The sequence below is a fragment of the Sorex araneus genome, chromosome X (assembly GCF_027595985.1).
Source record: "Sorex araneus isolate mSorAra2 chromosome X, mSorAra2.pri, whole genome shotgun sequence".
Lineage (NCBI taxonomy): Eukaryota > Metazoa > Chordata > Mammalia > Eulipotyphla > Soricidae > Sorex > Sorex araneus.
Window position 1 is genome coordinate 317,579,228 of NC_073313.1, and position 25,440 is coordinate 317,604,667.

At 39.7% G+C, this 25,440-nt stretch overlaps 1 protein-coding gene and 1 pseudogene across 1 annotated transcript in view; one reads left to right on the forward strand and one right to left on the reverse strand.

Moving 5' to 3' along the window:
* The window catches only part of LOC129399576 (uncharacterized), a 378,786-nt pseudogene that overhangs the window by 208,305 nt on the left and 145,041 nt on the right, over positions 1-25,440 (forward strand).
* Positions 1-25,440, reverse strand: part of TMEM131 (transmembrane protein 131) — a 190,631-nt gene that overhangs the window by 102,964 nt on the left and 62,227 nt on the right. Inside the window, exons 3-4 of the mRNA XM_055119780.1 lie at positions 20,130-20,170; positions 6,883-6,951 (exon numbers count right to left, since the gene is read on the reverse strand). Coding sequence (XP_054975755.1) covers positions 6,883-6,951; positions 20,130-20,170 — 110 coding nt within the window. The remainder of the gene's footprint in view (positions 1-6,882; positions 6,952-20,129; positions 20,171-25,440) is intronic.

The following is a 25,440-nucleotide window of genomic DNA, read 5'->3' on the forward strand; positions in this document are numbered from 1 at the left end:
AGTGGTGATTGTTCCCCAAAGAAGGAAGGCTACAGAGTGCAAGTCTGAAGAACAGTCAGTGTTCCATCACTGTACGAAATAGCCACTGGCAGAGGGAGAGAATACATCAATTCAAAGTGAGGCAGAGATATGAGACAGAGAAAAGTCCCGGTATCGTTGGGTAAGATTGTTGGATATCCACAGCTGCCCCCGCATGAGGGTTGAGTTGCATATGCGATGTTCCTTCACATTCTTTCCAACATAGCCTAATTTGGAGCTCAACTAATTTCATTTACATTTCTACTACTTGGAGCCAAACAACTACTGTTTGCTCCAAAAGAGAGGAATTAATTTCACTCTGCAATTACTGTTGATCTTGCAATACCAGTAACTGTATTGTCATTATGGAAAATAACCTTATGATGGAAATATGTGCCAAAGAATATAAGAATGAAAATGTCACTCCATCTGAGATTTCCAAATATTCAAAACCAATTAATGCATGAAGTAAATATTGCAAAAATGTTAACACTGACTGCATTTAGGTTAACAGTAAATTCATTAACATACACCATTATGTATCATTTCTGTTTCACTAACTAGAATTAAAATGCCAGTAAAAAAAGTCTTTTAAAAAAAGGAGACCCTGAGTCAGTGAGACAGTGCAGGAGATGGATTGCGCACCCAGTGTGGGGTCCTGAGCTCTATCTCCAGCCCCCCTGTCCCCCCTGGTTTCAGTAGGCCATGGTCCTAGTGATACACTGGGCAGAGAACCAAACTTTCAGGCCTATATGAAGGGCCTTGCATCAAAGAGTATAGCTCATATTTAAAGAATAACACTAAAAAGAGCATCTTTAAGTTATGCTACAGACTTAAAAGGACCAGTGATTTCAGGAAACAGTCAACAGTTCCCTGCAGTAGTACTACAGTTCAGGATGGAGTGGTATTTAAGGAAAGCAAAAGATTTTATGTAAAGAAATGTTTCCAGTTTTGAGTAGCCTGAAGATTGTTTAGAGTTAACCCCTGTGCCAGCTTTGAATAACCAATTTTAATTTCTAACTTTGGAGGAAAAACATGTCCTTCAAATTATTCAGAATAAAAAGAAAAGAAACATCGTTTATTCTGTGGACACTTGAAGACCATTAAAAGCTTTTATAGAAATAACTGTGGAAATGACATTGAATTTTGATATTAAAGGAGTTCTCTGTTGACAGAATATGCCATAAATTAGAAAGTGGCAGGCAGTAATAGTCCTAAAAAATGATGAGGGACTGAGTTCAGAGGAGAGGGATGAATAATGAAGGTCAGAGAAAAAGACACAAAGCTGGTAAAAAAAAAAAAAAATCCAAGAGTTATGGAGAAGAGACGGGCAATGTTGTGAAACATAAGAAGAAATCCAGAAGGCCCCAGGATTCTGGCTTTGGTGGCTTTTGTTCCAACAAGAGCAAGACAGGTTGAATGTAAGGTGTTGCTGGAGATTCAGGGTAAGGATAAAGGGTAGGGGATCTGCAACACGGCCTGGGACACAGGAGGGATACATCAAAAGCATGAAGACATGATCCAGTAATAAAGGATGGAGTTGGTTGAAAAGGGCAGAAGACAAAGAAGCAACCACAGTTGGGGGACACAGAGAGAAAATTAAAAAATAAGCATTACGTCTGGGACGAAAACGGGGAGTATAGAGACGCAGGAGTAAAGGCAGGGAAAGACTTGAGAGGGAGAGAAAAAAAAAAGTCCAAAGTGTCACCTAAGGAAAATATGACAGTATGGCAGGTCTCAGGTTGATTTATTTAACAAGCCAACAATATTATTTTATCAAGGAAGCAGGACCTTTTCATTTTCCACTCACACTTAACTCGCTTTACCCACAGACCACAGTCCTTCTCACTGTGAGGCAGTCTCCACGGTACCCAGGCAGCACAGACTAGCAATATGAGTCAAGGAAGAGCGGGATTTCCTTCTTGTGTCTCTTTCTTAAGAGTGAAAAACAGACTCACAAATCTTGGAAGAGAGCAACATGCTGCAGAGATGCTTCCTCACCCTGCACCAGGCTGACTTCATCTGGGGCCCCTGGGGGTGGGGGTGAGCTCACCACCTGCCCCAACAGAGCCCCAGCAGCTGAAAACCTCCAGAACCCACTTGCCGCCATGCTCCCGGCCGATCTCCATAGGCTCAGGACAAGCCCCTCACACATGAGAATGAATTCGCTGAAAAAGCCAGGTATACTGGTTTTGTGACTAAAATCTCCAGGATCCCAGGGAGTCGAGAATGGGCGCCCTCCCCGCATCTCCCTGTGCTTCCAGGTCCCTGGCAGTCACACTCAGGAACTGCCTCTGGCGCCATCTAAGCTCAGTAGAGGCGATGATCCAGACTCACAAATCTCGGAAGAGAGCAACACACTCCAGAGATGCCTAGGGACCCCACAGTCACTATTCAGTTAAAAATTTAACTCCAGCTGTATCACCCTATTTAAAATTTTAGAATTCCTAGAGCAACATCTCATACTTTATGCCACTGATATACTAAGAGTAGCACACCACATTTGATGGGGTGTAAAGTAGAAGGCAACTGTTCTTGACTTAAATATATATATATATATATATATACACACACACACACACACATATACATATATATAAATATAAAAATACACAAGGCTCAACTTGTAACAACATGTTAGTGATCTCTTATACAGGGGCTTAATGGCTCCAAGAGGAGATACAACAATTTTCACATACTTTCCTTTAAGGAAACCTTTTTGGATCATTTTTAGTGGATCATTCATAACAAGCAATACAAAATAAATTATATAGCATTTGCCTTTGGGGAAGGCTTGGGTGGTGGTGGGAAAATTCATAATAATGGTGGTGGGAAGGTGTAATGGTGGTAAGATTGGTATTGGAATACTGAATGAAATAAAGCACTGTGAACAACTTTATAAAAATGAAATTTAAAAAAAGGTGAAAAACAGCCCTGATTTCAAATTATTGAATAAAACTGGGTTGCATTGATCACAAACAAGAATTGATCAAAAACAAGAAAAGGATTGTTACAACTGCCTTAAGAATTATCAGAATTTACTTCTAAGCTGAGGACAGATTCACTGTTTTTAAGGGCTGGATAACTGGGGAAAAAAAGTTGACGATGAATTATAAAAAGTGGGGAGGGTGGATGTTGATTAGGTAACTATTAGGCATGAGGAGAGGCTGTTCTCTATTATGGTATCCTACTCTGATATTTTTCTACAGTATAATATTCACTTAAGAAAAAGCAGAAATTTTCTCTCCTCCCCCTTCAAAATACATAAACAATGCACAAAAATTCCATCAACTAAATTTTATGCTTCTGCGAGTAAGAAGCAAGTTTTATTTTATTTTATTAAGGCACTGCACTTTATAATACTGTTAATGCTAGTTTCATGCATAAGTCATTTCAACACCAGCAGAGTCCTAAAGGCCCTTCCAATTCAAGATCCACAACCTAAGCTTGTGAACCAACTCTCCAGTTCAGCTGCCCTTGACCATTTGCTAAATGCACAATAACTTTAAAAGAAGATACATCCCAATATAAGCTTGATATCCTTCAGTGATCAGTTACTTCCTAACCATACTGTTAGTTTATTCTTTGCAACAAAAACATTTTCTTTAACCAAAATCCATTTTCAAGTGTCATGAAAAGAAACTTGCATGCAATTTGCAAATCAAATTCTTTAAACAATATCCCCTCCAATTTCCTAAACTTAGACCTCTGTTTACATCCATGTGATAAGTGCTTTGTGCTACATGAATTTGATAGGAAATTTTCCCCCATGGTGGATTACAAACGCTATTCTCTCCTGGGAGTGGATGACAGAAGGAAGGCAAAAATCATTCTGTAGCAAATGCCTCTGGTCCCCACTTAAGTCAATCTAACACTAACCTAAAGTTGTCTAGGAAAGATTTTTTTCAGACATAACTGAAGTCCCAAATCAGTAGTTTTAGTTGACTAAAACAGTGATTATCTTAGGCACACCTGTCCAGGAAGCACTTTCAAAGACAATTTAGTCCTTGCCTAAACTAAGAGACTCAAAAAATACTCAAACAAACAAACAAAAAAACCAGGACCAGCAGTTGCTTAGCTTCCTCCAAATCTTCCAGTTGCCTTACTGTGAATAATAAACTCAATCCTTGGGGTTCTGTCCACCTCATAAGTTTCTCTTCTAGACAGCTTCGGTACAACAGTGTTTAAACAGCTGTCATTATTGTATGAGCCAAGAAGTTTTTTCCTATATCTCCCAAGTTCCCAAGTGGTGCTAAGAGGCCCAGGGGCCACTCCTGGTGATACCTGGCAAACTGGTCTGGCAGTTCAGTGGTAGGGGCTGAGGATATCGTGCTGCTTTGGCCCTGTGGTCACTGGTGGTGCTTGCAGGCCTCCAGGGCTACACTCAGGGATGCTCAGGAGGAGGTCATGTGGTACTGGGGATCGATGCTGGATGAGTGCTTGCCTTGCATATGCCCTAAGCCCTGGACTATCTCTCCGATCTTACTAGTACAGGACTTTTTAAACTAGCTCTTCAGGATCCAGATTTGGACTTTGAGAGGGATATCTTACAACCCTTGAACTGTTATGAAAAATGTCATATCTATCTGTGACTCTCTGCCCACGTGCAAGGAGGAAGAAGAAAGGAGAAAGGACAAGAGCTCATGCTTTCTTTTATCTATTCTTAAGCGGATCCATGACCCCAAACAGGATAAAACTACCAGTCTACAATGTTTGAGGTCATGTGGTGTTATGGATCGACCCTAGACAGTTTGCCTTCATTTCCATTTTCAAAGGAGCATTATTTAAAGGGTTGAGTGACAGAAAATGTGCAACAGGAATTTCCACTTCTACTCAGGTTATTTTGTATACCTGAAAATTCCATGCATGAAACTGGCAAAGCTCCCTCAAATAACAAATGAAGTAAAACAGTTGGGTGTAATTTTTCAAACAAACTCTCTAGTATGGTTAATGCTAAGCTTTTCAAAGTAATAATACTATTTTTACTAAAAGTTTTAGTATAGTGTCCTGACCTTTCTTTCTCCACCCTAATGTGCTGTCATAAAATATCTCTCATGCTATCATTTAAAAATATTTTATCCATGTACTATCGCTCCAGGCCCTATCAGTCTCTATCCTGAACCACTCAAAAAGGAGAGCCCATACTCAAAAAGAATTTGCAGGCGAGCGAAAACTCAATACCCACTAATACCTACAAATACCATTATGTGGGTATTTGTTAAACTTCAGTTAATATGTTGGACTGCTAATAAAAACTTACTTCCCATTTCAAACAACACTATTCATTTTCCCGAAACAAAGGTTTCATTAAACACCTTGAATTCAATAGAAGAAGTCTATGGATAATGAGCTGCCACTGGATTATGAACTCCATGTTCTCTGCACTTTCAACGTTTTATCTGAAGACATTTTATAGGACAGAAGTAATAGCGACATATTTCCTATCTGAACACTATGATCTTTAAACCTAACAGGTGCAAGTCAATTTTATGTACATAGTGACTATTCCCAAATAACGATTCCATCTGGAAGTATACAAAGCAGAATGCAAATTTCTGCATCCCCATCCACAAAATTCATGATCTCTGTAAAAATATGATATGAAATGATGGAATGGTTAATAGTCATCCATGTTGACTAGTCTTTCCTAGTTTAGTACAAGCATAATGATATCTTTTATTATTCTTTGAGATTATAAATAAATGGAACATGTTTAGTACAAACTAGTTAACTACAACTTCAATATCAAAGGCAATTATAATTTTCACTTGTTGAATCAGAATGTATCTATATTCAGCTCTCCATGTCCCCCAGCTCACCTCTTAAATTATTTTCCTCTGCTCACTAACCAGACTGGCATTGTTTTAGTAATTATGCTACTTAAAATTTGCTTCTCTATTCTCTGCTAAACTGAGCTAAAAGCAAGTAAGAGTGAAAACTTGCTTTCTTCTCCATACAGCTGCTATGTGCAAAGCCTGAGACCTAGAGGCAGGGGGAACTCCAGAAGAAATTCTGTCCCTCTGTAGAGTAAGACTTCATCTACCCGTCTGGATTGGTGATAATGCTACTTATATGGTGAGATATAAAAGATTATACTTTAAAGCAATCTCATTAGAGTTCATCTTAAGTCTACAGGGAAAATTTTGGACTTAAGGAAAATTTTGAATCAAAAATGAAGAGCCAATCAGGACTGTTTCCACTCAGATGGTTTTTTGCTTGCTTGTTTTGCTGGCAGTGCTCAGGACTTACTCCACAATTGGCTCTGTGCTCAGGGACCATTTCTGTCTGTGCTTGAAAGACTATACAGGGTGCCAGGGATTAACCTGGGCCAGCCAGCCATATGCAAGGCAAGTACCCTACATGCTGTACTACTGCTCCAGACCCCAAAGGGTTTTTATGCTGCTCCTAAAAATAAGATCTCCTGGGGGCTGGAGCGATAGCACAGAGGGTAGGGCATTTGCCTTGCACACGGCCAACCCGGGTTTGAATTCCAGCATCCCATATGGTCCCCTGAGCACCCCCAGGAGAAATTCCTGAGTACAGAACCAGGAGTAAACCTTGTGCATCGCCAGGTGTGACCCAAAAAACAAAAAAATAAATAAATAAAATAAAATAAAAATAAAAACAAGATCCTCTGAATCTCACCCACAAATACGATTATGTGGGCATTTATCAAACTTCAGTTAGTATGTTGGACTGCTAATAAATACTTACTTCCCACTTACAAACAACATTATTTACTTTCTCTAATGACTCGATCATATAACTCTGGCATACAGGTAACATAAGCAAAGGAGAAACAAATTCATATGAAATACATCAAATTTTTTAAAGGGAAAATACAGTCTGGAAATTCTAACTTACTGTTCATGGAAATCCAGCATGGGTGGCTCAAATCGTATAGGTCTGCAATTACCTCGGTATAGAGATATACTGTAAGTAAAAAAGAAAACATAAGCAATTCTTCAGTACATATACTTTCCCAAATCAAAGTCATTTAATTTTTGTCATGAGAAATTATCTTTAAGAATACAAATCTGTGTTCTACTAAAAAATTAATCAGATGAAAATTTTAAAATGTGTTTTTTAAAATGAACAGAAAAAAATGTAAGTATCTTTCCTACTCGAGATATGTGCAAACAATATACTTCAGTATACTGAATGCTGAAATTCATCTAGTGAACACAGTTGATAGCAATACACCTTGATATGTTTATTTGAATTTTTTTATAAACGCACAGAGAACAATATATCATTGACAACTACACATATCTGGTAGACCAAGATAAAAACCATGATCACGTTGTAACTACTATATGTTAGTGGCAAAGGAACTGAACAAATTAATTTTGAAATAGAAATTTCCAAGAACTGACATATCTCTACTCAACACAACCTCACTTAAATGTATAAAAGACTGGCAGGGATGGTATTCTGGGAAAAGTTGATACACCTGAACTAAGAAAGTTAAAATTGAGAAACTAACATGTTTTAGTAGATGCTGATCATTCTGTTGCCTTTAAAGACAATGACATTGAAGAAAATTCATTTTGTAAACCTATTTCCATTATCACCATAATTCTTAAGTATGTAAGCTTTAAATGATATGGAAATTTCATTTGGGGAGTACAGAAAATACAGCAGAAATAGATAAGAACATTCAGACTGTGTAAGGGAATTTTATTTTAAATCAGTCCCATAAAGGCTAAATGGTGTGTGGCAAAAGAGGTAAAAGCAGTAAAATATAGAGGTGTTTTTAGCTCTACCAATTCACAGAGTATTGCTCCATGCTATTCGGTAATCTCTCCACATAAACTGAACAGAAAACAAGAAAAACAGCAAACCACATGCAGGAGGCCCAGCTTTGGCTCCCAACTCTATGTGATGTCCCCAGCATCACAGGGAGTGACCCAAGAGAACAGAGCTGGAGTGATCCTCAATCACTGCTGGATGTGGACCTCAAATCAAACAAAAGCAAAAAAGGAAAGCCAACCTTAAGATTTTACTTTACTAAAGCACTAAAATATGACTCCCACAAGTGAACTCAATTATTCTATACTTGTCCCTTCTTCTGACTCATTTCACTCAGCATGACACTCTCCATGTCCATCTATTTATAAGGGAATTTCATGACTTTATTTTTCCTAACAGCTGCATAGTATTCCATTGTGTATATGTACCATAATTTCTTTAACAGTCATCTGTTCTTGGTCACTTGGGTTTTTTCAGATTCTGTCTATTGTGAATAGTGCTGCAATGAACATAGAATGATTGCACTCATTTGTGGAATATAAAAGAAATATAGTATGAGACTAATATCCAAAGGCACTAGAAACATGGGCCAAGAGGATTGGTCCATGGTTGAAAGACTGCCGAAAGCACTGGGGAAGAAGGCAGTAAGGATTGAGAAGGGATCACTATGACAGTGATAGTTGGAAATGATCACTCTGGATAAGAAGTATAAGTTGAATGTAGATAAAGGAATAAGTATGATAACCTCTCGGTATCTGTACTACAAACCATAATGCCTGAAAGTGGTGGTGGGGGAGAGGGAGGAGGGAGGAGGATGAGGAGGAGGAGGAGGAGGAGGAAGAGAAGGAGGAGGAAGAGGAGGAGGAAAAAATACACTGGTGAAGGGACAAGTGTTGGAACATTGTATGACTGAAACCTGACAATGAACAGCTTTGTAACTGTATCTCACAGTGATTTCAATTAAATAAAAAAGAAGATGTATCAAGGAAGTAAAAAATCTTTGTAAGAAAGCTGCCCACAGAGCAAAAGGTAGAGCACCTCTTGATTTCTTCACCTTTTACACAGGACATAACAAGGACACTCTGGGGTCCTTTGAAACAAGAGATACTCATCAGCTCAGTAGTTTTAACATCATGAAACAATCCACATTGGTGAGGAAGGAATATAAGCATGAAGTACCTAAATCAGTAATATATATGTGTGTATATAGATATGTATATATAAATATATTATCTTTATAGAAAAATAGAAGGAAAGTTAAGTGATTTTTTTCCTCTCTCACAGCACTGAGAGCCTATTTTCCAAGCTGCAAAAATTCTCAAATGCTCGGCAAGGTAGAAAAAGCACACGCTCCATTCATTCAACACGACTGACTGGATGCCAGGGGCTCTCTGTAGCTCGGGCTCCAGAAACAAAGCAAAGCATGTGCTCTCCTGGCATTAATGTCTTGGTAGAGGAGACAGAAGTAGGATTTATCAGGTGATAGCAAGGAAAAAAAAATCAAATGCTACAGGAACAGAGGGGGGCCTCTTTAAGGAGAGACACCAGAGAAAGTTGTGAAATAAGGAGATGGGGAGGGAAGGGAGTAGAGATGTAATTGGCATGCTGCACTAGGATATGGAGAAGTCGGAATGCAGGGTAAGAAGGAGAGGGGGGAGACAGGAGCTAAGATGAGAGGTTAAGGTCTGGTCTCCTTGTGGGAGTCTGGCTTACTTTAAGTGTAACCAAAAGCCTTGACAGTGTTTTCAGCAAGGATATCATACTTGAACAAACCTAAGAGACTTCATTCTGGCTTCAGTTTGAACAGCCCACAGGGGGCTGAAAGCGGGAAGGGGCGTACTGTGCAGTCCTGGAGCTAGGCAGGGCAGCAGCTACCTGCTGTCCAAGGAAGCGCTTCTCAGCGGGGCCCTGTGGGCGAAAATCTGTAAGTGGAGACCCAACCAGTAGGAGGGTGGGGGTCATAGGAAGGAAACAAAATTGAATGGGGGTCACAAGCAGAGAAAGGCTGAGAAACACTGATGCAGGGTGACGACATGAAGAGTGGTGGAAGTGATCTTTGTGTGTGTGTGTGTGTGTGTGTGTGTGTGTGTGTGTGTGTTGGAATGCAGTGGGGGGTGCTTGGGGCTATTCCTGGCTGTGTTCAGGGATTGCTCCCACTGGTTCTCAGGGGACCATGCAGTACTGGGGATTCAACCTGGACCTTCAGTATGCTAAGCATGTGCTTAGCCCCTTGCAATCTATGGCCCTAGAACTGATTCTTTAATGGATATTTGAGAGATGTAGATAAGCGGTCATGCCAAGAGATTGCTTTGAAGTGTGTGTGTGTGTGTGTGTGTGTGTGTGTGTGTGTGTGTGTGTGTGTGTGTGTGAGAGAGAGAGAGAGAGAGAGAGGAATCAAAGATGACTTACTTCTAAAGATTACTTCTAAAGATTTCTGGTCAGAGAAACAGGATACAAGTCATGGCATAGAAGAAATGGGTTTGAAGTTGGGAGGGTAGAGTAAATGCTCAAGCGTATTGTTTTATGGATTTATATTTCTGAGTTAGATCTGGTTGGAAATGTCAATAGGATCTGCATGATTGTTTTACATAATAAGTCATTCATTTTGTACAATGATCTTATACTAAGTCACTTTGGTGAGTTCATTCTTGTAGTTTATCTATAGATTCCCTTAGATTTTTCTCGTTACTAAGTGCTGCCAAATGATCACTATTATCTGGGATTATCCCTGTAGAGAAATCAATGCAAATAACAATTATATTTCTTTCATTTAAATTCTTAGACCTTGTTTTTATTTTTTATACTTTTGTGGTTGGACTGGAGCGATAGCACAGTGGGTAGGGCGTTTGCCTTGCATGCGGTCAACCCGGGTTCCATTCCTTCTTCCCTCTCGGAGAGCCCGGCCAGCTACTGAGAGTATACCGCCTACACGGCAGAGCCTGGCAAGCTCCCCTTGGCGTATTCAATATGCCCAAATCAGTAACAACAAGTCTCACAATGGAGATGTTACTGGTGCCTGCTTGAGCAAATTGATGAACAACAGGAGGACAGTGCTACAGAGCTACAGTGCTACTTTTGTGGCTAAGACTTCTATAAAAATGCTACAAAGGGGGCTGGAGCGATAGCACAGCGGGTAGGGCATTTGCCTTGCACGCAGCCGACCTGGGTTCAATCCCCGGAATCCTATATGGTTCCCCGAGCACTGCCAGGGGTAATTCCTGAGTGCAGAGCCAGGAGTAACCCCTGTGCATCTTGGGGTATGACCCAAAAAGCAAAAAAAAAAAAAAAAAAAAAAGCTACACAGAAGTAGTTTCCATCAACTGCTCTCCACTAACTTACATTTACAGAATACTCACTGAATATGACAGAGAGAATAGCATAGGGAAAATGATATCTTCAATAACCACTGTCACTGTCACCCCATTGCTCATCAATTTGCTCAAGCGGGCACCGGTAACATCTCCATTGTGAGACTTGTTACTGGTTTTGGCATATCCGAATATGCCCCAGGTAGCTTGCCAGGCTCTGCCATTCGGGCTAGATACACTTGGTAGCTTGCTGGGCTCTCTGAGAGGGGTGGAGGAATTGAACCTGAGTAGGCTTCATGCAAGGCAAGTGCCATACCCGTTATGCTATCTCTCCAGCCTTCAATAATATGTGTTTATTTTCAAAACAATAGCAGAACTCTTCCTAGGGAGCAGTTTTATACTTTAGTGGGTACAATACTGTCACAGGCATTTTTTTTTTTTTTTTTTTTTTTTGCTTTTGGTCACACCCGGCGATGCACAAGGGTTACTCCCGGCTCTGCACTCAGGAATTACTCCTGGTGGTGCTCAGGGGACCATATGGAATGCTGGGAGTCGAACCCGCGTCGGCCTCGTGCAAGGCAAACGCCCTACCCACTGTGCTATCGCTCCAGCCCCTGTCACAGGCATTTTTAAAACAAAATAAAAATTTAATACTTAGCTCTTATGTCTCTACAGCTTACTGAAAGTTACTACTATGCTTATTTTTAAAAGGTCTGATATTATTTAGTGCTTTGTTAAAAGAGAGCAAATATTTGCAAATTTATAGTATTGAAAAATAAACTGGAGAAGAAACAGTATGAAAAACGGTGCTTTGTGCCAATTTCAAAGAAAAATAATCGGAAACATTGTAACTCATAATTTCAGTCTTTCTGGAGTTATTGTATTTGTTCTGAAAGTCACAAAACAATATATTCTTTATAAAATTATCATTTTCTTTCCCTTCCTTTTGCTATTGTTGCATTGTCCAGGGCCCATACACTTCCGTGGTTGGCATCGTACGCGCTGTGCCAGGACTGCACTCGGCAACGAGGAATCATGTCAAGAAGTGAACTTGCAGCCTCAAAAAAAAAAAAAAAAAAGGGGGCCGGAGCGATAGCACAGCGTGTAGGGCGTTTGCCTTGCACGCGGCCGACCCGGGTTCGATCCCCGGCATCCCATATGGTCCCCCAAGCACCGCCAGGAGTAATTCCTGAGTGCAGAGCCAGGAGTAACCCCTGAGCACCGCTGGGTGTGACCCAAAAAGCAAAAAAAAAAAAAAAAGAAGTGAACTTGCAGCCTCATGTCTGCAAGGCAAGTGACTCTATCAGTGAGCTGCATCCCTGAACCCTCCCCCAAATTCTTATTTTCCTTATAGACTACTCTGACTTCAGGCAAGAGAACAACTGGAGAGACACAAAAATCCTGAGGGCGGTGGTCTATGTTGCTCGGTATTAAACAGGTAGCTCCAAAGGAAGCACAAAATTCCTTCCTGGAACTCTGAGAATTTGTTTCATCTAAGAAATTATGTTTTTCTGGAAGCAAGTATTTATTACCTAACAAAAGATCCAGTGTTTGGACCTTGGTCTTCTATTTCTGTTTTTGGGAGGGAGCACGCCCAGTGCTGCTCAGTACTTCCTCCTGCCCTATGCTTAGGGATCACTCCTGGCAGTACTCAGTGGACCACAGCAGTGCCAGGAATCAAATAGGGTTGGCTGTGTGCAAGGCAGGCACCTTAAGTGCTGTACTATCTCTGTAGTCCTGGTTTTCTATTTTTAAAAACATTTTAAAAATTTTGGTTTTTGGGTCACGCTATCAATGCGAAGGGCTTACTCCTGGCTCTTCACTCAGGGATCACTCCTGATGGAGTTTTATAGGACTAGATGGGATGCCAAGGATCAAATCCAAGTCAGCCACATGCAAGGCAACCTACGCTACCCACTGTACTACCTCTCTAGTCCCCTCCCCCCTTTTGACCCTGGTCCCTAATTTTTTAAAAAATAGTCACGATCTGCCTATAATATTTTAACTTTCTAGCATGCCTGTAGAAACACAAATTCACACATATAGTTCAGAGTCAGAAACTAGGGTTTATATTTACGCTTTTATATTTGGGAATTCTTGCATCTTCGTCTTAATTGTTTTTCTGAGTCACCATGAGCAAGACAGTTACACAGCTGTCCATGATTGTGTTTGTCATACAATGTTCCAATCTTTATCTTCATTAAGAAGTGCAAGCACACTGGGACTGGAGTGATAACACAGCAGGTAGGGCATTTGCCTTGCATGCGGTCGACCCGGGTTCGATTCCCAGAATCACATATGATCCCCTGAGCACTGCCAGGAGTAATTCCTGCTGAGTGCAGAGTCAGGAGTAGCCCCTGTGCATCATCGCCGGGTGTGACCCAAAAAGAAAAAAAAAAAGAAGTGTCTCTTTTGCCCCACATCTATGCCAGCATTGGTTGCTCTAGAAATGACATCTGCACCTGTAACAGTTCATTGCAGCACTGTTTCACAATAGACAGAATCTGAAAATAACCTGAGTACCTGAAAACAGATGACAGGTTAAAGAAACTTTGGTACATCTACACAATGGAATACAATGCAGCTGTTAGGAAAGATGAAGTCATGAAATTTGCTTATAAGTGGATGGTCATGGAGAGTATCATGCAAAGTGAAAAAAAGAGAGGGACAGACATAGAATGACTGCACTCGTTTGTGGAATATAAAATAACATGAGGCTGACACGCAAGGACAGTAGAGACAAGGGCCAGGAATATTGCTCCATAGTTGGAAACCTGCCTCATGAGATGGAGAGAAGGCAGCTGGAATAGAGAAAGGGTCACTAAGTCGATGATGGTTGGAGGAATCATTCGGGATGGGAGATGTGTGCTGTAAGTAGATAAAGGACCAAACGTGATAGCCTCTCACTATCTATATTGCAAACCACAATGCCCAAAAGTAGAGAGAGGGAGTATGGGAGAAACTGTCTTCCATAGAGGCAGGGGGAGGTTTGGGATGGGTGGGTGGGGGGGTGATACTGGGGACACTGGTGGTGGAAAATGTGCACTGGTGGAGAGATGGGTGTTAGACCACTATATGACTGAAACTCAAACATGAAAGCTTTGGAACTATCTCACGGTGATTCAATAAAAAAAAAAAGTTACCTTATAAACAAACAAAATTTATAGATACATGTACTTTATCAAATAACTGTACCATGAATACTTTCTGTTACTCTTTTTCCCATTATGAGTGATGTCTTTTGGGGGATAATGACAGCAAAATGGCAATATAGGTCATTTCTGATTTCATCAGGAAAATGTAAATCAAAACAACATCACACCAGAGAGACTGGCACACATCAAAAAGAACAAAACCAACAAGTATTGGCATGGATGTGGGAAAAAATGGGAACTTCATTTACCGCTGGTGGGAATGTCAACTGGCCCAGCCTTTTGGGAAGACAGTATGGACACTCCTCAAGGAATTAGGAAATGGGTTTTCATAGACGAAACAATTCTAATCTTTTGAGCATTCTCCAAAGGCTCCAAAACACAAATTAGAAAAGATATCTGCACTCCTATGTTCACTGCAGCTCTATTTGCAACAGCCCAAGTCTGGAAACAACCCCAGTGCCCAAGAATAGGTAACTGTATAAAGAAATTATCATACAACCAAGTTCTTATGAAAACAACACCATAGACCATTTCCTCAGACAATACTTTAGCAAGATCACTGGGAAATAAAACAATTATCACAAATTGAATTTCACTGATCTCTTTTTGATAATTCTATTTGTCTTTGTGTTGTAATAAGCAAACTGAATTAAACATGTTTGCCCCCTACGGTGTAAAGTGATGTGCACGATATCCACCAGTAAGAGAGCTATAAACCACAGTGCCTAAAAGAAAAAAAAATGCTGCTAGGAAGAGGGTTATGAAGGAAACTGGGGACACTGGTGTAGGGAAGAGGATACTAGTGAAGGGACAGGGAACATCATATGCCTAAAAAACACTTATGGATAATTTTGTAATTCATGGTAGCACTGTAGCACTGTTGGTCCGTTGTTCATCGATTTGCTTGAGCAGGCACCAGTAAAGTCTCCATTGAGAGACTGTTGTTACTGTTCTTGGCATATCAAATACGCCATGGGGAGCTTGCTAGGCTTTGCCGTGCGGGCGGGCTACTCTCCATAGCCTGCCGGGCTCTCCAAGAGGGATAGAGGAATCAAACCCGGGCTGGCCCCGTGCAAGGCAAACGCCCTACCTGCTGTGCTATCGCTCCAGCCCATAATTCATGGTAACACAATTAAATATTTTTTTAAGTAAGTTCACATTTGGTATATAAAGAAACAATGTAGGGAATGGTCAGTGTCCAGTAAAAACAAACCCTTTACTCTGAAAACAAAACTAAGGTGAGGAGGTGAGGCAAATGCAAAGGTTTTTAAGGACAGTGGTAAAGGAATACTGGCACTTTGGTGGGTATGGTATAGTAATATTGTACCCCGACACTTATAAAGATTTACACTTTTATTAATAAGTCAGTTGCTTCAACAAAAATAAATAAGCAACTAGTTGACCAACAGTAAATGAGGGAAATAAACACTATGCTTTTGGAAGTAGGTCAATAAAGCTGATACAGCTTCTAATTTTTTGAGATATTTACTCTTAGGATTCATCCATCATGCTGTGAGTAAACAAGCCTTTGAGAAAAGATGCAGAAAGGAGTCCCTTATAGAGGAATTTTAGGTAACAACCCAGTTCATGTATCACCCAGGAAGCTAAGCACCAACATGTAGAGAACATGCTTCCCACTGCCAAGCCTGCTTCATTCTCGGCTCAAACGTGTCCCACAGATGACGCCCTGATAGCCATGGAGCAGAGGAGACAGGCTTCTCTGCTGTGTTTTAATTCCAGACTTACAGAGCCTGACAGCATAATGAAATTGTTTTACATTTTGTTAGACAGATACAGGTAATAGATAATTGAAAAATGAGATCAGAATATAATTATACACTGATGTGAATTCTTCATTACATTAGAAAAATAATTGAAAGCCCAAATCTTGATCATGGCTGAATACTATCATTTTCATAAACATAGCCCAATATAATTCCATCGATAATTTCCTAATTGCTAAGGAATAAGCACAAAGTAACAGGTGTGCTTTCCCCCTCATTTTGGCTCCAGATAGGTCAGAGTTCTTGAGGGATCTTAAATGGTCCAACTAAAGTGACATCAGGTTAGACTTCAGGGGTGGAAGGATAGGCTGGTGGCAATGTGCTCTATGATGAAAGTATCAGACATGTATACCTCAGTACAGTACAACTATACATACAGTACTGTTGTGTACATTCTGTGGGCCAGGTTCACAGGTAAAGCAAGCTCCAATAGGGACTACAATATAAGGGAGAAGGACAGAGTAATGAGGAAGTGGGGCCATTACTACAGATATGAAAGAGCAAAAACAGTGAATTTGAGTTTACTGTACTATAACAAGCTTTTAAAGTTATTATTTTCTTTCACCTGGGGGGATTACAAAACAATTTTCAGGGGACCTAGGCAATGTCTGGATAGCAGGGCCCAAGGGCTCAATGCTTCTAATCATTTGAGATGTTCACTCTTGAAATTCAGTCATGCTGTGAGTAAACAAGTTTTTGAGAAAAGATGCACAAAGGGGTCCCTGTATGGAGGAACCCTAGGTGACAATCCAGTTCATGTATCACCTAGTAATATGCCAACAAGTAGAGAACATGCTTCCTGCTTCCAGCCCTGCTTCATTCTCGGATGTACTTTAAGCATCAAGAATGCTTAATTTATAGATCAAATATCTTTCATCTTCCTTTAGATGTTAGGTGCAAAAAGGTATCAGGCCAGAATCTTTCTCTTACAGATGTGAACAGCTATCAAAAGACCAAAGAATTTGGAAGTGGAAAAGGGTCCTTAAATTCACATGCATGTATGTATTTTCCAAATACCTGAAGTAAAGCAACTCTCCGCTATCAACAGAGAACAGTTGTTTCAAAGGATCTCTTTCAGTCTGATTCACTGCTCTGAGGTCCTCTTTCAGAGGCCTGCAGGCAGACTGCTAGTGATAAGTGAGGCAGCAATGGTCAGTGATAAAAGGTAGCAATAGCCACAGGAGTTACAAAGCTGATTCTCTTACAAAGCCAGGAGTTTCAGGTATTGGTGAAACTTCTTTGTGTATGGTACTAGAAAGAATGTCATATAATGGACGACATGAAAATTCAGATTTGGAGAATATAATTGGTATGCGGAAGGCCTGGGCTCAATCCTCAGCCATATGATCTCCTGAGCACTGAGCCACAGTGCTGTCCTCAATAACAAATAAAATGGTATAAACTTGTTACTCCATATACACTAAATTATATGATATAACACAATCTACAACTTGCTTTTTCTGCCTCACCAAAAATGGATGGGTTTAGGAGCCACCATAAGGAATTAGATGTATTTATTACATAGACACACACACATATGTATTATATGTGAAACAAGGTAGTTTTTATTGAATGAAACTTGCTTAGAAAGATGTGAGAGGACAGAAAGAGAGAAAATGTGCTCGAGAGAATACAAGCTTCTTCAGAGTGAAAATAATCAAGCAAAGAAACACAGAGACAAGCAAGCAAGATATATGTTTAAGTGAGAAAACAGACATCCACACTCCAAAGCCACCACACAGTTAAAAATTTCATTTCAGCTGTATAATTCTTGTTAAAAATTCTAGAGCTTATGGCAAATGTGGCCATGTGACATCTCAAACTCTACAACACTATATATATATATATATATGTATATATATATATATATATATATATACCAGGAGTAGCACAGTAGGTGGCAACCAATCTCGATGAACAAAACATAAACACAGAAGACTTAACCTCTTAACCTGTAACATCTTAGTAATATCTCATACAAGGACTTAATGTCTCCATGGTGAGATACAACAATTTATACAAATTTTCTTCAAAGGAAACATTTTTTTGTTTGTTTTTTTTTCTTTTTGGGTCATACCTGACAATTGCACAGGGGTTAGTCCTGGTTCATGCACTCAGGAATTAGTCCTGGCGGTGCTTGGGGGACTATATGGGATGCTGGGAATCGAACCCAGGTTGGCCATGTGCAAGGCAAATGCCCTACCCATTGTGCTATCACTGCAGCCCCAGAAAATATTCTTTGATAATTCTTTTAGTAAATATTGATAACATGCAATACAAAATAAATTACCGAGGGTCGACTATAGGGGCAGACTATAGGGTGGTTGGGAAAATTGGAGACGATGTGGAAGAAAAGTGTAATGGTGGTGGGATTGGTGTTGGGATATTGAATGCCTGTAACAAATCATCATGAACAACTTTGTAAACCACAATGCATATATATAAAGTAGCACTGTAGCACTGTCATCCCATTGTTCATCAATTTGCTTGAGCGGGCACCAGTAACGTCTCCACTGTGAGACTTATTGTTACTGTTTTTGGCATATCAAATATGCTACGGGTAGCTTGCCAGGCTCTGCTGTGCAGGTGGGTGGGATACTCTTGGTAGCTTGCTGGGCTCTCCGACAGGGATGGAGGAATCGAACCCGGGTCAGCCACATGCAAGGTAAATGCCCTCCCTACCCACTGTGCTATCGCTCCATATATAAAGGATCACTGTATCGAGACTTGGCTCACATCCAAAAGGACAAAAACAACCGCTGTTGGCATGAATGTGGGGAGAAAGGGATCCTCCTACACTGCTGGTGGGAATGCCGACCGGTTCAGCCCTTTTGGAAAACAATATGGTCGCTTCTCAAAAAATTAGAAATTGAGATTCCATTTGACCCGCAATACCACTTCTGGGAATATATCCCGGAAAGGCAAAAAAGTACAGTCAAAATGACATCTGCACCTGTATGTTCATCACAGCACTGTTTACAATAGCCAGAATCTAGAAAAAACCCGAATGCCCGAGAACAGATGACTGGTAAAAAAACTTTGGTAAATCTACACAATGCAATACTATGCAGCTGTCAGAAAGGATGAAGTCGTGAACTTTGCATATAAGTGGATCAACATGGAAAGTATCATGCTAAGCGAAATGAGTCAGAAAGAAAGAGAAAGACATAGAAAAATTGCACTCATTTGCGGAATATAAAACAACGAATGGGAGACTAACACCCAAGAATAGTAGCAATAAGTACCAGGAGATTTGCCCCATGGCTTGGAAGCCAGCCTCACATGCTGGGGGGAAAGGCAGCTCAGATAGAGAAGGGTACACCAACTAAAGTGTGGTGGAGGATCCACTCGGGATGGAATAGGCGGGTTGAAAGAAGACTATAGATTGAACATGACAGCCCCAGTACCTCCATTGCAAACCACAATACCCAAAAGTAGAGAGAACAAAACGGAATGCCCTGTCACAGGGGCGGGGTGGGGGGGCAGGACGGGGGAGTGGGATGGGGGATGGGGCCATCATTGGAGAAGAATGGGCACTAGTGGAGGGATAGGTACTCAAGTATTGTATGACTGTAACACAAGCATGAACCTCTGAAACTGTACCCTCACAGTGACTCATTAATAAAAATTTAAAAAAAAATAAAGTATCACTATCACTGTCATCCCATTGTTCATCGGTTTGCTTAAGTGGGTGCCAGTAATGTCTCCATTCATCCCAGCCCTGAGATTTTAGCAGTCTCTTCTTACTTATCCTTCCCAAAGGTGCTGTATTGGAGGCTCTTTCAGGGTCATGGGGATGAGACTTGTTATTGTTACTGTTTTTGGCAAATCGAATACACCACGGGGAGCTTGCCAGGCTTTATCATGATATATATAGAGGGAAAATTTATATATGTAGGCCTTACCTATTTCATATAAACTCCATAATAGATTAACATAAAAATGCTTTAAAAGTTTTATTAATGAAAGGTAAGACATGATTATTACCATAAAGAGATCCAAGTATAAAATAAAATTTAATGCAATATAAAAAAAAGGGGATGAAGAAGACAGGCTTGAAGAGGAAGCTAAAATATAAAATTTTATGATTACAAATATAAATATTCCTTTACCTTTTATGTTGATATGAACTGAGTCCAAGTGTTGTCTCAGTCTGTGAAAGGAAGATAACAATTAAATACTGGTTAAAATGCTGACACCAAATCTTTATACTACAGATATAGGTAGGGAATAACCAAAACACTTTACTGCAGCTTCAACATTCACTTTATATTCCCTTGGATTTTCAGATTAAATATAATCCACAATTCATAGGAATAATTGATCATACTATGTAATTCAGACTAAATTTGAATTAAAATTTAAATGTACTTGGAAATAACACAAAGTGATACAATTTTGAAAGTTTGCCAAACTAAATGAATCCTATGAGAAAAGTTTACTGTACAATCACTCTGTGAAGTCACGCGTGCTGATCACTCTTCAATGCTGACTGACTAGAACCAGCTAATGAAACTCAAGGTACTGGGAGTTGGGGCAGGAAAGACAGTGATTTAAACACTAAGCACATGTTTATACATTAAAGAAATATGAAAATATTTATGAAAGAGAATAAACAGGGGTTGCCTCAAAGCATAGGAGGGAGGGAAGAAGAAAAGGATGGACTTTTAAGTATAGCCTACCCAGGCAGGCTATAACTCATTCTGGAAAGCAAAAGATTTTCAGATGGCTAAAGGAATGCACTGGTATTGAACTGGCCATCTAGGAGAAAGAGCCACTAAGTAAATGATGATTGGAGGGACCACCTGTGATGGAAGATATCTGCTGGAAGTAGACCAAACACCAAACATGATGGCCTCTGAGCATCTGTACTGCAAACCATAATGCCCAAAATTAGAGAGATAGTAAGAAGGATAGTACCTGTCACAGAGGCAGGGAGTGGGGTGGGGTGGTGATGGCGGGTGGGACACTGGGAACTATGGTGGTGGAAAATGTGCACTGGTGGAAGGATAGATGCTTGAGCATTGTGTGACTGAACTTTGTAACTGTATCTCACAGTGATCCGAATAAAACTTTTTAAAGGAAAATAATCCCCATTTGGAAGAAGATAAAAATAAGAATGTAGGAGAGGAGTATAATATCAGGGATTCTAATTTTAAGTTTACAGACTCCTCTTATTCTGTTATCTCTGCTGTATCAGGTTTACAGAATTTTAAATTTCAGAGACTGCATTTTTCAGTTCTAAAATTTGAATTTGGCTCTTTGCAAATCTTATCTCTTGGTTGAGATCATATATATTTGCTTACTACTGACACATATTCCATTTTATCTTTGAATGCAGTTGTAATACATGCTCAATATATTTAAAGTCAAACTTTGGTTCAAATAAAGGTTGCTCTAGAGATTTTCTTTTCTTTTGAGAAGTTGTCTAATTCTTGTTTTGAGTAATTTTGAATAATATTTTACATAATCCATTCTGAACTTCTGGATTCTATTTATTCCCCTTGAAAAAACACTTTTTATTTTATTATTATTTTTTACTTTCAGATTTTTAACTGAGTTAGGTTCAGTCTCAAGCACCTTCTCAAATTTCTGCTCATTAAAACAAAACAAAACAAAACCCTCACTGGAATGCTGTGACTACGTGCCTGTGTAACTTCGGTTTAATTCAGAGGTTAGGCATGATTTATAAATAAAATTTGTTATAATCTTTTCCCCACCCTTGCTACCTAACTCACACATTTTCAATTGCTCTAGTTCTCTCTCTCTTCTGATTTTACCTGGGGAGACGCCATGTTTTCAACAGGAGTTTCACTAATCTAAGTGCTGAATGTGTACTGTCCTCTAGCCAGAAACCTAACGTGGAAAGCCCACCCTGCACCACTGGCTCGTCTACTGCCTTCCAACCTTCCTGAACCTGCTTTCATTCTTCTATACCCCAATGAGTTCAAGTAGATGTTGCTTCTTGGTATTGCATATCTTTGTTCTGTAGGAATGCTAATGCAACATGGTGACCTTATTTCACCATAAAGAAAGTACTTTCAATTAAAATACAAATTCCAGACATGCAAATAGAGAACACGCCTTTTTTAAATCTAACTTTTCATTAATAGATTAAAATATGATCTACAATTAAAAATTAACAGGTTCTGTGATTTACAATACTATTAATGTCTTCTCATGCACATTATTCCAACATTACACCCATCACCTGTGTACCCACCTCTCTGCCTCACCAATCCCCAAACCATGGCCTTTGTAACCTTCCCCTCCCAACACCTCAACTGTGTGGATCAGTTCTCCCTTTGTGTTACCTTTGGCTCTTAGTGAACATGCATTTTATATGCAAGGCCCTGTGCCCAACCCAACACAGCGTGCCCTCCATCCCTGCTATCCCCCCACCCCCTCACCCCTGCACTACTGCCTTTAGAGCACCACAGCCACCAGAAATGTGAAAAGGAACATAAAATAGAATACATATATTTTTTAAAATGTCCAGGGGCCATATTATAGGGCTGAGGGTGCTTGCCTAAAATATGGCTGATCTGAGATTGGTCCCCAGCACTCCTGACCCTCCTAGGAGTGATCCCCGAGCACAGAGCCAGGAATAAGACCTGAGCACCCCTGGGTGTGGCCCAAAAATCATAAAATAAAATAATGTCTAATTATTATCAGAATCTGACTCCTGGTTACCACCTCCCATTTCACATCTTGCTCTACTCTCCCCCTTTGCTTATACCTGCCAACCATGGTGGCCTTTGATAAGCATTCTGAGTTAATTCTTCTTAATTGAGGATCTTTTTTTTTGCCTGCTTTTTCTTACCTACTATTTCTGATCCTAACTGGCCACTTATTTGGATGGTCATTTTCAGTGAATTACTTGGTATATCAAAAAAAGTCTCTATAATAAGTGTTTGAAATTACACATGATCTCATCACTTTACTCCTAGATACACTAGCCCATATAAATAAAAGTATATGTCACTGAAAAGGCCTGTACATGAGCAGGTTCAAATATTCACATTATAATTGCTTTATTTATAATCTGTCAATATTGAAATAACCAAAATTTCCATTAACAGGGTGCAGATACATGAATCATGATATATCTACACAATAAAATGCTATTCAGCAATGATAGTGGTAGGGGAACCTTTACTTGTTCCATTAAACCTTTTTTTATTATTTAAAATGTATGTATATGGTTTCATAAAGAATAAAACACTTGAGTGAAGAATAGATTGGCACACAATAAAAGATCATCATCATCATCATCATCATCATCATCATCATCATCCTGTTGATCATTGAATTTCTTGAGCGGTCTCAGTAATGTCTCCCTCCATTCGTCCTCTCCCTGAGATTTTAGAAGCCTCTCTCTACTCGGCCTTCCAATGATCCCATACTGGAGGCTCTTTCAGGGGTCAGAGGAATGAGACCCAGTCTGTTACTGGTTTTGGCATATTAATTAGGATGAGAAACCCCTTAAACATTCACTATGTCTCATTTATATAAAATACTTTAAAATACAAATTAATAGTAGAAGAAAGTGTATTGATATTGTCTAGAGATATAGAAAGTGGACACAGAGTCAAAAGTAAACTTGCAGATGATGAATATGCTGACCATATTGATTGCAGTGATAAGTTCACAGATGTGGAAATATGGTCCTCTTCAAATTATACACTATAAACATGGTTTACTATATGCCTGGATAAAGTGTGGAACCCAAGAATTCTAGAACATGCAAAACTTCATGCTCAAGTTAAGCTGACGTAAGGACTCAAAAATTTCACCGTAATATTCTTTATCTTTTTTGCTTTTTGGGTCACACCCGGCGATGCACAGGGGTTACTCCTGACTCTGCACTCAAGAATTACTCCTGGCAGTGCTTGGGGGACCATATAGGATGCTTGGAATCGAAACCAGGTCAGCCGTGTGCAAGGCAAACACCCTACTTGCTGTGCTATCACTCCACCCCCACCATATTCTTTAGGGGGGAAAAAACTCCCTGAAGACAAGTCTAACCAACAAGCTTACTCATGAAGAATTACAAATGAGGAAGCTGTCTTGTGAAAGTCAAGTGCAAACTTAAAGCAAAAGGAATGTGGAAATAGGGTTAGAAAAGCAGAAAGCATGTGTCTTTGAAGTAAGCCACAAAATAAAAAATGTTAAACTATGAACAGAAATAAAAGTTCTAGTAAATGAGCAGAAAACATCTGCATTATTAAAAAAGAAAGGTCACAAAAGGCATAATTTTTGCTTCTGAAGTATTAGAAAAATGTTTTAAACAGAACAAATACATATCTGAAACTTAAGGCCCTACAAGAGAGAGAGAGAAAATGAGAATGAAAAGTATAAAAATTAGATGGGATAAATGAAAAACATCAACAACATAGTTAAATGAGATAAACTCTAATCTTTAAAGAAGATACAAGAACTACATAAAAAAAAACCCCAAAGCTTGTATTAAATATAAATACAAAATATAAAATGATGTAGTAATGTTCAAAGTCAAAGTTCAAAAAATGGGCAAAGTAAGGTAAATACTGAAAGAGAAAGCAAGGACTACAACATTAATAATCTAACAACAGAAAGATGTGATATGTACACTTTCCCCTCTGGTGTATTCTGGCTAGATTTCTGTGTCTTTGATTTTCAGCAGTATTTAACTGTGCACTGTTTCAGATTTTCAGACAGAGGAGAATCTGTTGTTTAGCTGTGAAAAATATTGTTGGCTATCAGCCTCTCACGGTCTCCTGGGATCAACTGCAATATTAGATGTTAAGGCCAATTTCTGAACAATTCCCGTCCCAGGAATGAACACAGCAGGTGTACCAGGTCTGGCTATCTTCACCCAATGCAGGATGCTTCCAATAAGCATCCTACACCAGTGTACCCCACTGAGTTGGTGAAGATCTGTACTACCTGAAATTTTCTCTTTCAACCCAATCCTGTTTGTTTCTTTGTTTTCATAGGCCCTCCAATCTTTCCTGTCGTAGGATCTTGCTGCAAACCACAAATGATAAAGGGTATCATAGGGCAGAACCGCAGAGGAGAAGCTATAGTAAACAGTAACAATAGCAGGAAATGCTGCAAGTTTTATCTCAAATGAGGAATATGTCAAGACGCCCACTAATTACCACTTATATTTAATATCCTGTGGTTGCAGCCAGAAAAGTAAAGGCAAGATAATGTATTAAAAGGATTAGTAAGGGGGCTGGAGGGATAGCACAGCGGGTAGGGCGTTTGCCTTGCACGCGGCCGACCCGGGTTCAAATCCCAGCATCCCATATGGTCCCCTGAGCACCGCCAGGGGTAATTCCTGAGTGCAGAGCCAGGAGTAACCCCTGTGCATCGCCAGGTGTGACCCAAAAAAGCAAAAAAAAAAAAAAAAAAAAAAAAAAAGGATTAGTAAAAAAG